This window comes from Mustela lutreola, chromosome 18 (genome assembly GCF_030435805.1).
Source record: "Mustela lutreola isolate mMusLut2 chromosome 18, mMusLut2.pri, whole genome shotgun sequence".
Lineage (NCBI taxonomy): Eukaryota > Metazoa > Chordata > Mammalia > Carnivora > Mustelidae > Mustela > Mustela lutreola.
In genome coordinates, this window is record NC_081307.1 from 6,522,552 (window position 1) to 6,535,952 (window position 13,401).

The following is a 13,401-nucleotide window of genomic DNA, read 5'->3' on the forward strand; positions in this document are numbered from 1 at the left end:
GTGAAGCAGTAGGTGGGCTGGTGATACCTGTTTCTTGTGGGTGAACAGCCTTCTGTTTGCAGAATTTACCAGTGCTGAAGGCCAGTCTGTTTATGATGGAACTTTTAGGGATTTTCCCACCCAATTAGATTGGATTGTTTCATAAAGAACTTCTAATGAGAATATCAGAATCATAACTTTACCTCACATAACTATGGAATAAAGTTCTTGGTTCCAATGAACCGGTGAATATCAAAGGAAATTCAGGGCCAGAGGATGAAATCAGCTGTGTGTGGCCACAGATACATGAAGTTTCATGAGATCATAATCAGATGTAGGGCCAACGGTAACTCTTTCTTCCCCCATTATCCTGGACTGCTTTCAGTGGTCTTGTGGCTGAACTCTGCCTACCCCCAATGAAACTTAGCTGCGTTTTTTGGTGACTCATATACTAGCATATCAAGAATATTATTTGGATTGTAAAGTCTGTCTTTAGTCGTTTGCATTTAAATTAAATAGCATTCAGCATAAAGCAATAAAGTTTTTCAGTGAAGGCTATTATAAAAATGTTATGATGGTGACAAAATATCTACACACTCAATAGTGTGTCACATTTTACAAGAATTAGTATAATCCAGAGAAGACACATCACTGTGGGAGTTAAGAACAGTAAAGCTATGCTCTAATTATTGCCTAATGAATTTAAAATGAATTTGGTCAACTTCCCATATGGTATACAAAATAGTAGCTATACACTTTGCTATATACCAAAGGTCATTAGTGGGAAAAAAAATTATTTATTTTTTTAAAAGATTATTTATTTATTTATTTATTTGTCAGAGAAAGAGAGAGAGCATGTGTGCACACAAACAAGGGGGAACAGCAGGCAGAGGGAGTAGCAGGCTCCCTTCTGAGCTGGGAGCCTGTTGTAGGACTCTATTCTCAGACCCTGGGATCATGATGAGCCAAAGCAGACCCTTAACCAACTGAGCCATCCAGGCGTCCCGGAAAAAACAATATTTTAATTATTGATAATTTGCTATTCATTCTGGGAACGATCGTTTCTAATTCTTTTTTATATTTCAGATCCCTAGGTAACCCAGTGGAACCATCAGTTCCACAAAACACACAGAGTCAGCAATGCATGACCTGAGAGTGTGTACCTTCTTAAAATTTGTTATACTAGGTTGTTTACCTACTTTACCCAAGTCCCACCATTGGTAACCAATATCCATCATTGCCCCAGTGATCCTTTTCTGTGGATAATCCTGCCACACTGAGTAGAGCCCTCCTCTATGATCATTAGGATCTGTGGAAATGATGGTGTGCTACTGTTGTGGATAAGCCAAAACAAAGAGTTGTGATCTCTGCATTTTATAGAATATAGAGCAACACACAAATATTCACATGTATTTCTCAAAATATATTTGGAATTTTTTCTACAGTTTAGGTTTAGATATGCAATCCATCTTTAATTTTGCCTTACGTGGCAAAAGGGACTTTGAATATATGATCAAGCTAAGGACTTCAAGAGTGTTAATTATCCTCTATTATCTAAGCAGATCCAATGTAATAATGACAAGGGGCAGGTCAGAGTCAGAGGACATGAGAAAATGATATTTGGAGATATTGTACTACTGATTTTGAAAGTGAAGATTCCATGAGAAGGAATGCAGGTGGCCTCTAGAAGATTGAAAAGGTAGGGAAACAGATTTTCTCTAGAGCTTCCAGAGAATGAACAGCTTTCATTCTTAATTTTAGTCCAATAAGACCCCTTTTGGACTTTTATCTCCAGAGTTATAAAATAATGCATGTACATAGCTTTAGGCCACTGAGTATGGTAATTTTTTCTTACAGCACAAATAGGAAATGAATACAAGACTGTCAACTCTGTGTTTCTTTTGATAGGCAAATTCCTTGAATGCATTTTAACTATTTCCTGCCAAACAGCCTGCAGTTTCTTGAAGAGAACAGTGATTTGGCTATCATAGAAAGCCTAGATCCAATACATTGGCCTATTTTGGGAGAAATCATTATTAGTAGGTAATCTATATTCTATACCCCCTTATCCACCAACTGAGCCAGCTAGATGCCCTAGAAATTACCATATTTAAAGACTATACTGCCTGTCTTAAGTGTGTATTCCACTGGAGTTAACTCTTGGTTGTCTACTTACCTTTTTAAAAATTTCTTTTTAAGAATACATTTCAGGACACCTGGGTGACTCAGTTGATTAAGTGTCTGACTCTTGATTCCAGCTCGAGTCATGATCTCAGGGTTGTGGGATGGAGCCACGTGTCAAGATCCATGCTCAGTGGGGGGCCTACTAGAGATTCTCTCTCTTTCTCTCAAATAAATAAATAAATATTTTTTAAAAAAGCATACATTTCATCTTTCTGAAGATGATCTTCTATTGCCCAGTAGTGAGAAAGAATTTCTCCCAAGAACAGACCATCATATTCCTCATTAGATTTTCTCTGGCATAATATCCGAATCTTCATGGCCTAATGATTCAACTATTGGTTGGCTTCTTTTTCTGGCTCTTGGCTTGCAGGGAATTTTGTCTACCTTTTGCAAAAGTGTTTATTCAGAGTATTTCATTGCCCAGTTCCTGAATGGTTTTTCAGAGATTGTTCCTGGGACACAAGAGGAGATTCAGTTGTTCTGGTAGCCTGGTTGCACTGTTTGTGTGAATTGATTGATTTGACTTGCATGGCCTATTTCATCACCTGGACACTCTTAGTCTTCATTAAAAACCTAGGATGGAGTCACAGTGAACCAAAGGAAATGGTTGCTTCCCCACTGGATTTCAAGGGCATCTACTGGAAAACAGGAATTTATCTTGAGTAGACCATTGTTTTATTATAGCTGTAAAGACTGTTAAAAACAAGATAACAAGCCCACAAAGGAGTTAGTTGGCGTAAGCCCCGTGTTGACCAAACCAAGACTTACTTGGTTTTAACTCTCCCAGAAGAGAGTCTTAAACCAGCCAATCAGGAATCACCTGATCAGTACTAGGTATTCCCTGATAGATCCCTGATATCCCCTAAAGGAATATAACTTTGCAATAACAAACATGCCTTTTTGCCAGTATAACTTCCTGGTTCCAGCTCCCTTCTGCCTGTAAAAGTCTTTTATTTTGTATAGCTTCTCAGATCCTTCTTTGGCTAGACGGGATGCTGGCCAATTTGAATTGACTTTTGCTCAGTCTTTTAACAAGACCTACTGAAATAAGCTGCGGTAAGTCTTTACATTCTCTTCCTTAATGTCTGTATCATTAACCAGAGTGGTCACTGACCAATGATGCTTAGAGCATGAGGTTGCTTCTTAAGTGACCAAGTAACTTCCTATCTTCAAATCTAGAAAAACATGCACTGATCCCTCGTATGTTAGTCAGACAAGCCTACGTTTTAGGATTTCATTAGGCATTTGCCTAAATATATCTCTAATTTCTTCCCTTTCTCATATATTAAGAACATATCTCAGTAAATGTTACAGTGACTAACTGCTCTTGACCACCAGGGATTTTTCTATCTATAGTTACGGCTACTGGCAGAAGGAAAGTAGTTTTACTTTTTTGATGGAGTAGGTGAGTAAAATACCACCACAATAAGCTTTCCTTAATATTAGAAAACCACCAAGCCCACTGATGGAATTCATCAGGAATCTCATTATCACTGAAAACTTCAGCAAACAAGTTAGCTCCACAACTGGCCAGAAGATCCATAGAATCCATTTGTCTTTATAGGCATTGTGACTTTGCCTTTCTTTTGTTTCAAACAAAGGTTTAAGATATGTCTAGGTAGTCTTCATTATATTTATTTATATTTTCCTTCTGGCTTACTGAGTTTTGTTTTGTTTTTTAATTTGACTTATGTTATACTTAATTAGATGTAAATAAAAGAAGTATTAGAATATTTACATTACCACAGACAGTTCTCCCATAACTCCATTGACAAGGAGGAGTCAATCCCATCAGCATCTGAAACTTCTAATCCAGTCACAACACATTATTTTTGCCCACTACTGAACTTCACATGAATGAATCATAGATTTTAGATCCTTTCTGATTCTAGATTTTTTTGCCTATATTTTTGATATTCGGTTTGCATGATTGAACATATCTGTAGTTCATTGATATTTATTGTGGAGTAGTATTTCTTTGTATGAATATAACATTGTTTATTCATGCTATTATTAATGAACATTTAGGTTGTTTTTGGTTTCAAGTCTTATGAAATTGCTTCTAAAGAACATGTCTTTTTTTCCCTATTTTTAGGAATAGAATTGCTGGGTCATATGTTAATTGTACTATTAAATTTGTAACAAAGTATCACTCTGCATTTTTAAATTCTTGTAATATTTTACATTCCAACCACCTATGTATGAGAGGGACAGTTTTTCCTTATTCTTAACAACTTTTGTTACTGCTAGTCTCTTACATTTTGGTAATTTCAATGTATGCTTGTATTTCACTGCAGTTTTAATTCATATTTTTCTGATAACTGATCATTCTAGACAGTGTTTCATGTGATTGTGCGATATTCATATGTCTTTGTCTCCTTTTTGAATGTTCATGTATTTTGCATAGTTTGATGGATTTTTTTTACTATATAGTTATAGTAATTCTTAACATAAGCTATATGCAAATCCTTTGTCAGATTTTCTCCCAGTATGTGGCATGTTTTGTACTTTGTGTCTTATCAGTTCCAAGTTGTGAAACTTTCTCATAAGTTTTCTTCTAGAAGTTTACTGATTTTATCTTTGATGTGTATGCCTATGATACATTTTGAGTAGCTTTTGTTTTTAAGTATTAGGGCGTATTTTTTCTCTATATGTATATCTTTAAAATCTCTAGCCCTATTTGTTGGAAAACTACCCTTTTCCCATTGAATTACCATGCTATCTTTATTGAAAAAACAGTTCACATACTTTGTGTTTTATTGATCCATACATCTAGCCTTACATTAATACCAGCCCTTCTTACTCTGATTCACAAAATTAGGTAAATTGTGTCTTCATATTTTGTACTTTATTCTGAAGATAGATTTGGTGATTTTAGGTCTTTGTATTTCTGTGTAAAATTTGGAATCAACTTTTCCATTTCTACTCATAGCCCCCCCCCCCAAAAAAAAAAAAAAACTTTGTGAAATTTTAATTGGAACTCTTTTGGATCTATATATGAATTTGTGGGGAATTAATGTATTCTTAATGTGATTTTCAAACTATGAACATAGTATATTGTTCTATTTATTTAGATGTCTCTAATTAAATTAAAACCTAAATATTTCATATTTCTGAATGTTATTATAAATTGTGTATCTTTTTAAAAAATCTATTTCCAGTGTCCTTTTCAGGTATATAGAAACAGAATTAAATCATGAAAGTTGACTCCTCTGATCGCCAGTTTAAGATTTCTTTGAATGATTCATATTTTGGAAAATACCCACAAAATGGCTGAATTAAAATGATCAAATAATCCCAGTGAATATATGAAAAAAGAATATACTTTTGGAGTTTATTCCAGAAGTAGGAAAACATTTCAGTACTTTTCAACATATATCAAAATTAAAAGAGAGACAAAAATTATGATATTAAATATTGAAGAGATATTTTATAAAAGTTTGGACATCTAGAACTAAAAATTATATCCTTTTGATTTCTCTAATTTCTCAATGGCATACCACAGTTACCTATTTTTTTAAAGATTTTTATTTATTTATTTGAAAAATAGAGAGCTAGAGAGCACAAGCATGGGAGAAGGAAAAGCAGGCTTCCTGCAGAGCAGGGTGCCTGATGTGGAGCTCAGTCCCAGGGCTCTGGGATTATTACCTGAGCTGAAGGTGGCAGTTTAACTAATTGAGACACCCAGACTCCCCAAAAGTTAACCTATTTTAAAAAGTTCTCACATTTGGTCCCATTGTGGGATTCCATTTTTAAACCACGATTCACTGAACATTAATTTCTAAGCTCAATGTTTATTGTAGCTTTCCATTATACACTGAGTATTGTCAAAAAATGCTCCTCACTATAGGCTCTCTCTTTGATTCTAGCCTTAGGAGGCTTTCCCTTTCATGTCATTGATTTTTGTCCACCCCCCCAATATTAATATTTAGTGTGTGTTCAATCTTCTGTCTTTACTAAATACTTTTGATAAGTTTTATTAAAATCTTTATGTTATAGAGCATAATACATTCTTTCTCATAATGAAACAAAAATATCTGACTCATAAATATTAAAACTTATACAATAATAACTTTTTAAAATTTTATTTATTTTTGTATTTGACATAGAGAGATAGAGAGCTCGAACAGGGAGAGTGATAGGCAGAAGCAGAAGGAAAAGCAGGGTCCCCACTAAGCAGGATATCCCAATGCAGGGACTCTATCCCAGGACCCTGGGATCCGAGGACCTGAGCCAAAAGCAGACGTTAACTGACCGAGCCATCCAGGCACCCAATAATAACATTTTAAAATATACTTTAGTATATGCAGTTAATGCAATTGAAGACATTGACATTGTATCTAATTTTATATAGGATATTTATTATAACAATCCAGGTATTACAAAAGTTCAGAAATAAATTATTATTCTATAAAAGCAACTGATAAACTTCTGTTTGGGGAAAGAGATACATCATTATAGTTTCTTTCACACACTACTCAAACCATTCAACAAAAAAATAAATAAATACATACATAGTATGTATAACACATTTTACACACATACGAAGACTCACATATTTCCTGGAGTTAGGGTGGAAGAAACTTCTATTCGTAAACTCAAGAACAAACCCCAAAAAGATGATAGCTCTCAGAGTTCTGAGATAGGTCTACTATTTCACACACTCACAATATCAAAAATTTACCCAAACAAACAAACAAAAAAACCCAAAATGCACCAAAACAAAAGTCAGTTGTCAATGACAAATTATAAAATATAGCAAACATATACTGGTGGCCAAGGGTTAATATAATTACTACAAAAGTGCTTACAAATAAAGGAAATAAACAGAATGATTTGACAGAAATATATGCACAGAAATATAAAATAAACCAGAAATTTAAAAAATTTATAGCACATTAGTAATGAAAATTATAAAATTGAAACAGATGTAAGCACTTAGTTATTTTTACCTATAACACCTATTGCTTTACTAATTTTTAAATATTACTATCAGTCCTGTGAAACATCACTCTTACACTTAATAAATATATAGAAAGAAGGAAATAAGCGTATTTTGTAGTCTTTAATAGTTTTATACTCTATGATCTATTTACTGCTAAAATCAATCTTTAATATAAAATCTTGGAAATAAAAATAATAAAAATAAAATTTTCATTGAAACATCCTTTGAATAAAAAAGTTATAATTTAGAAACCTCTATTTTATCACATTCATAAATTTTTATATAATCTCAATATGTTATCTTGAGGAGAATTGATGAGATGAAAAAGTACTTATAGTAAATGGAAAAAATACTTTTAAACTTATAGTGCATCTATTTATGAACACAAAAAAGGTTGACAAATTACATTAAATTTTTAATGGTTCAGTTTATTAAGCATAGAATCATAAATAATTTCATTACTATCTTTTTTCCCATACTGGAACTATATTTTAAATGAAATGTTGTTAAAAATAAACAGAAGTAAAATTCATATAGTGATTGTAATTAACTAAGAGACATACTAAAGTACATTTTGACAATAAATAAAATAATTTATTTGATTGAAAATTCCTACTATTGAACTTAATTATATGTACTTTTAGCATTGCAGAGGATTTAAAAAATGCTGTAATCCTGCAGATTGTACTCTGACTGAATTTGCAGATTGTGGCACTGGACCGTGCTGTGATAGAGAAACTTGCCTGGTAAGCTTTCAAATTACTATAGTATTTTCTTTCATGATTTTTTTTTTCTGCTATTGTGCATTCACTTTTTTTTTTTTTACTTCTTTTTTCATATCCTTCAAATATATAACTTTAAATACTTGATTCATACACGGTTGACTTCAGAATTCAGAAGATGTTCTTAGATTTTTTTCAATTTCTTTCTTATCTTTGCCTTCACTGTATTGTTTCAATCTCCACTCAAGATCCATCCAGTTATATGTGGAAAACCCAAAAGACTCCACTCCAAAACTGCTAGAACTTATACAGGAATTCAGTAAAGTGTCAGGATATAAAATCAATGCACAGAAATCAGTTGCATTTCTCTACACCAACAGCAAGACAGAAGAAAGAGAAATTAAGGAGTCAATCCCATTTACAATTGCATCCAAAACCATAAGATACCTAGGAATAAGCCTAACCAAAGAGACACAGAATCTATACTCAGAAAACTATAAAGTACTCATGAAAGAAATTGAGGAAGACACAAAGAAATGGAAAAATGTTCCATGCTCCTGGATTGGAAGAATAAATATTGTGAAAATGTCTATGCTACCTAAAGCAATCTACACATTTAATGCAATTCCTATCAAAGTACCATCCATCTTTTTCAAAGAAATGGAACAAATAATGCTAAAATTTATATGGAACCAGAAAAGACCTCGAATAGCCAAAGGGATATTGAAAAAGAAAGCCAACGTTGGTGGCATCACAATTCCGGACTTCAAGCTCTATTACAAAGCTGTCATCATCAAGACAGCATGGTACTGGCACAAAAACAGACACATAGATCAATGGAACAGAATAGAGAGCCCAGAAATAGACCCTCAACTCTATGGTCAACTCATCTTCGACAAAGCAGGAAAGAATGTCCAATGGAAAAAAGACAGCCTTTTCAATAAATGGTGCTGGGAAAATTGGACAGCCACATGCAGAAAAATGAAATTGGACTATTTCCTTACACCACACACGAAAATAGACTCAAAATGGATGAAGGACCTCAATGTACGAAAGGAATCCATCAAAATCCTTGAGGAGAACACGGGCAGCAACCTCTTCGACCTCTGCCGCAGCAACATCTTCCTAGGAACAACGCAAAAGGCAAGGGAAGCAAGGGAAAAAATGAACTACTGGGATTTCATCAAGATCAAAAGCTTTTGCACAGCAAAGGAAACAGTTAACAAAATCAAAAGACAACTGACAGAATGGGAGAAGATATTTGCAAACGACATATCAGATAAAGGACTAGTGTCCAGAATCTATAAAGAACTTAGCAAACTCAACACCCAAAGAACAAATAATCCAATCAAGAAATGGGCAGAGGACATGAACAGACATTTCTGCAAAGAAGACATCCAGATAGCCAAAAGACACATGAAAAAGTGCTCCATATCACTCGGCATCAGGGAAATACAAATCAAAACCACAATGAGATATCACCTCACACCAGTCAGAATGGCTAAAATCAACAAGTCAGGAAATGACAGATGCTGGCGAGGATGCGGAAAAAGGGGAACCCTCCTACACTGTTGGTGGGAATGCAAGCTGGTGCAGCCACTCTGGAAAACAGCATGGAGGTTCCTCAAAATGTTGAAAATAGAACTGCCCTATGACCCAGCAATTGCACTATTGGGTATTTACCCTAAAGATACAAATGTAGTGATCCAAAGGGGCACGTGCACCCGAATGTTTATAGCAGCAATGTCCACAATAGCCAAACTATGGAAAGAACCTAGATGTCCATCAACAGATGAATGGATCAAGAAGATGTAGTATATATACACAATGGAATACTATGCAGCCATCAAAAGAAATGAAATCTTGCCATTTGCAACAACATGGATGGAACTAGAGCGTATCATGCTTAGCGAAATAAGTCAAGCAGAGAAAGACAACTATCATATGATCTCCCTGATATGAGGAAGTGGTGATGCAACATGGAGGCTTAAGTGGGTAGAAGAAGAATAAATGAAACAAGATGGGATTGGGAGGGAGACAAACCATAAGTGACTCTTAATCTCACAAAACAAACTGAGGGTTGCCGGGGGGAGGGGGTTTGGGAGAAGGGGGTGGGATTATGGACATTGGGGAGGGTATGTGATTTGGTGAATGCTGTGAAGTGTGTAAACCTGGTGATTCACAGACCTGTACCCCTGGGGATAAAAATATATGTTTATAAAATATAAAAAATTAAAAAAAAATAAAATAAAAACAGAAAAAAAAATAAATGAGGGGCGCCTGGGTGGCTCAGTGGTTTAAGCCTCTGCCTTCAGCTCAGGTCATGATCTCAGGGTCCTGGGATTGAGCCCCACACCAGGCTCTCTGCTCAGCAGGGAGCCTGCTTCCCCCTCTCTCTCTGCCTGCCTCTCTGTCTATCAAATAAATAAATAAAAATCTTTTTAAAAAAATAAAATAAATGAAAAATTTAAAAAAAAAAAGATCCATCCAGTTATCCAATACCAATTCCAGATTATTTGGGCATATGAATTCTTCTTGGTCAGACCCGAGGCAATACCTGAATGTAGTTCTTCATGACCTAACAACTTATAACAAAATTACAAATAAGCCAAATATAATATTAATGGAAATGACAGAAATACTTTGCTCTTGTGTAAGTTGTTTTATAGTTTTGGTTTACTACCTTACAAAACTAATTGTTTTTCTTTGTCCCACAGATATCTATAAGAGGAACTGTATGTCGGGAAAGCAAAGATCCCTGTGATTTTCCAGAATTTTGTGATGGAAGAAGTGAATCTTGTGTACCTGATACAAAATCTGCTGATTTAGAGCCATGCAATAATAAGACTGCCTATTGCTATAACGGAATATGCCAAGATACAGATAGACAGTGTGCAGACTTATTTGGAAAATGTAATCGTTGTACTTTTTTTTCTGGGGTTCATTTTCATTATTTTGTCTTATATTTTTTTCCCAGTAAAGTTAGTATACAGAATTATATTAGCTTCAGGTGTAAACTTCAGTAATATAACAATTCTATACATTACTCAGTGCTCATCATGATATGTGTACTGTTTAATCCCCTTCACCTATTTCATCCATCCCTCACCTATCTGGTGACCATTATCTGGTAACCATTGGTTTGTTCTCTAGAGTTAAGAGTCTGTTTCTTGGTTTGCATCTCTCTTTTTTCCCCTCTGTTTGTTTTGTGCCTTCAATTCCACATGTGAGTGAAATCATGTGATATTTGTCTTTCTAAAATTGACTTATTTTGCTTAGCATTGTTCCTGACTTCCTGTATCACTTCTAAAATTTTTTTCCTAGTGTCTTTTGGGTTCTCTAGATAGAGTATCATGTCTGGAGGTATCTTTGGGTCTAAAATGAGTCTCTTGCAAATGACATATTAATGGATCTTGCTTTTTTATCCAGTCTGATACTCTGTGTCTTTTGATTGGAGCATTTAGCCCATTTAGATTCAGGGTAACTATTGAAAGATAGGAAATTAGGGCATTATCTGTATATTAGGGTATAATATGTAAATGACTTTCTGTATATTGTCTTTCTTCCTTTCTGGTCTTTTTAACTTTTGGGATTTATCTCTCCTTAATGGATTCCCTTTAATATTTCTTGTAGGGCTGTTTTAGTGATCACAAATTTCATTTTTCTGTTTGTCCTGGAATCTTTTTTATTTCTCCTTCTTCCCTAAATGACAGTCATATTGGATAAAGTATTCTTGGCAGCATATTTTTTCTCATTTAGCACCCTGAATATATCATGCCAGTCCTTTCTGGCCTGCAAGGTCTCTGTGGACAGGTCTTCTGCCAGTCTAATGTTTCTACCCTTATAGGCTACAAACCTCTTTTCCTGAGCTGCTTTCAGGATTTTCTCTTTGTCTCCGAAATTAGCAAGTTTCACTTTTATATATGGAGATACTGACCTATTTTTATTGATTTTGAGGGAGTGTCTCTGTGTCCCCTGGAATTGAATGCCTGTTTCTTTCCTCAGATTAGTGAAATTCTCCACTATAATTTGCTCCTATATACAGCTTCTCTTTCCTCTTCTTCTGGGATCCCAATTATTCTAATATTGTTTCACTTTATGGTATGACTTATCTCTCAAATCCTCACCTCACGATCCAGTAGTTGTCTTATTTCTCTTTTTCTCAGCTTCTTTAGTCTTAATCATTTTGTCTTCTATGTCACTAATTCTCTCTTCTGGCTCATTTATCCCAGCAGTTAGAGCCTCCATTTTTTTAAATTGCATCTCATTTAGCCTTTTTAGTTTCAACTCGATCAGATTTCATTTCTTTTATTTCTCCAGAAAGGGATTCTCTGGTGTCTTCTCTGTTTTTTTCAAGCCCAGCTAGCATCTTTATTATAATTGTTATTCTGAACTCTTGTTCTGAAATATTACTTATATCCACACTGATTAGGTCCATGTCAGTCTCTACTCCCTCTTGTTCTCTTTTTGATGTGAATTTTTCCTTCTTGTCATTCTGCCCAGAGAGAGATGATGCAAGAATAGATGCATGTGAGAACAAAATACTAAAATGGCAACAATGACCCAGAGAAATGTACACTAACCAAATAAGAAGAGACCTGAAACTGAAAAATAAAATTAAAAGGAAAAGAGAATATAATCAGACAGGGGAGCAGAACAGAACAAATTCCTGGATCCTGTGTGTATTTTGGTCTTTTTAATAGAAAAGTAGATCCCAAAACTAAATAAAAACATAACAGTAAAAAAATAAATTATACAATATAAGGATAGAGTATAATTATAAAAATGAAATTAAAAGACAAAAAAACAAAAAGAAAGAATAGAAACAGGTGAACAGAACAAAACAGTACACTGTGTCCTGGGGATATTTTAGTATGTTTGTTAGAAGAAACTATATCCCAAAATGGCAAAGAAAGAAAAACTTTTTTATACACAAAAATAAAATTAAATACAGTGAAAGGATAGTATGTAATTGTGTTAATTGTGAAGGCAAAAATTAAAGACTTTTAAATGAGTTGATAAAATAAGAAATTGGTTGAGAAGGGAAGAGAGAAAAATTAAAATTGGAAGATTCAAGAATCATGGCAGAAAAACCATGAATTCTATATACAATTTTCCCTTAGCACTGGAGTTTTGCAGTTATTTGTGATCAGCAAACTTAGTCTTTTTTTTTTCTTTTCTTTTCTTTTTTTTTTTTTCTTTTTTTTTTTTTTTTTGGTGCAAAATGATGGTTTATTAAAGCACGGGGACAGGACCCGTGGGCAGGAAGAGCTGCTCAGCAAACTTGGTCTTAACAAGATGTTCTTGCTGATCTTCTGGTGGAAGGGGCCTGTTCCACTTATTCTCACATGTCTTTGCACCTGGTAGAACTGCACCACCCTTGCCAGGGGTTTAGGCTAATTAAGTGACTCTGGGTTGCTCTAGAGCTTTTGTTCCCTGAAGGCTTTGAGTGCCTCTCTAGAGGATGAGAATGAAACTGGTGACCTCCCAATCTCCAGTCTCAGAGCTAAAAGCTTGCATCCCCAACTACTCAGTGCCCCCTCATGGATAAGCGATCAATCACTCCTGTCT

General features: G+C 34.6%; 1 protein-coding gene across 1 annotated transcript in view; it reads left to right on the plus strand.

Moving 5' to 3' along the window:
* The window catches only part of LOC131820609 (A disintegrin and metallopeptidase domain 3-like), a 124,264-nt gene that overhangs the window by 67,874 nt on the left and 42,989 nt on the right, over positions 1 to 13,401 (plus strand). The window contains exons 13-14 of the mRNA XM_059156297.1: positions 7,753 to 7,854; positions 10,548 to 10,743. Coding sequence (XP_059012280.1) covers positions 7,753 to 7,854; positions 10,548 to 10,743 — 298 coding nt within the window. The remainder of the gene's footprint in view (positions 1 to 7,752; positions 7,855 to 10,547; positions 10,744 to 13,401) is intronic.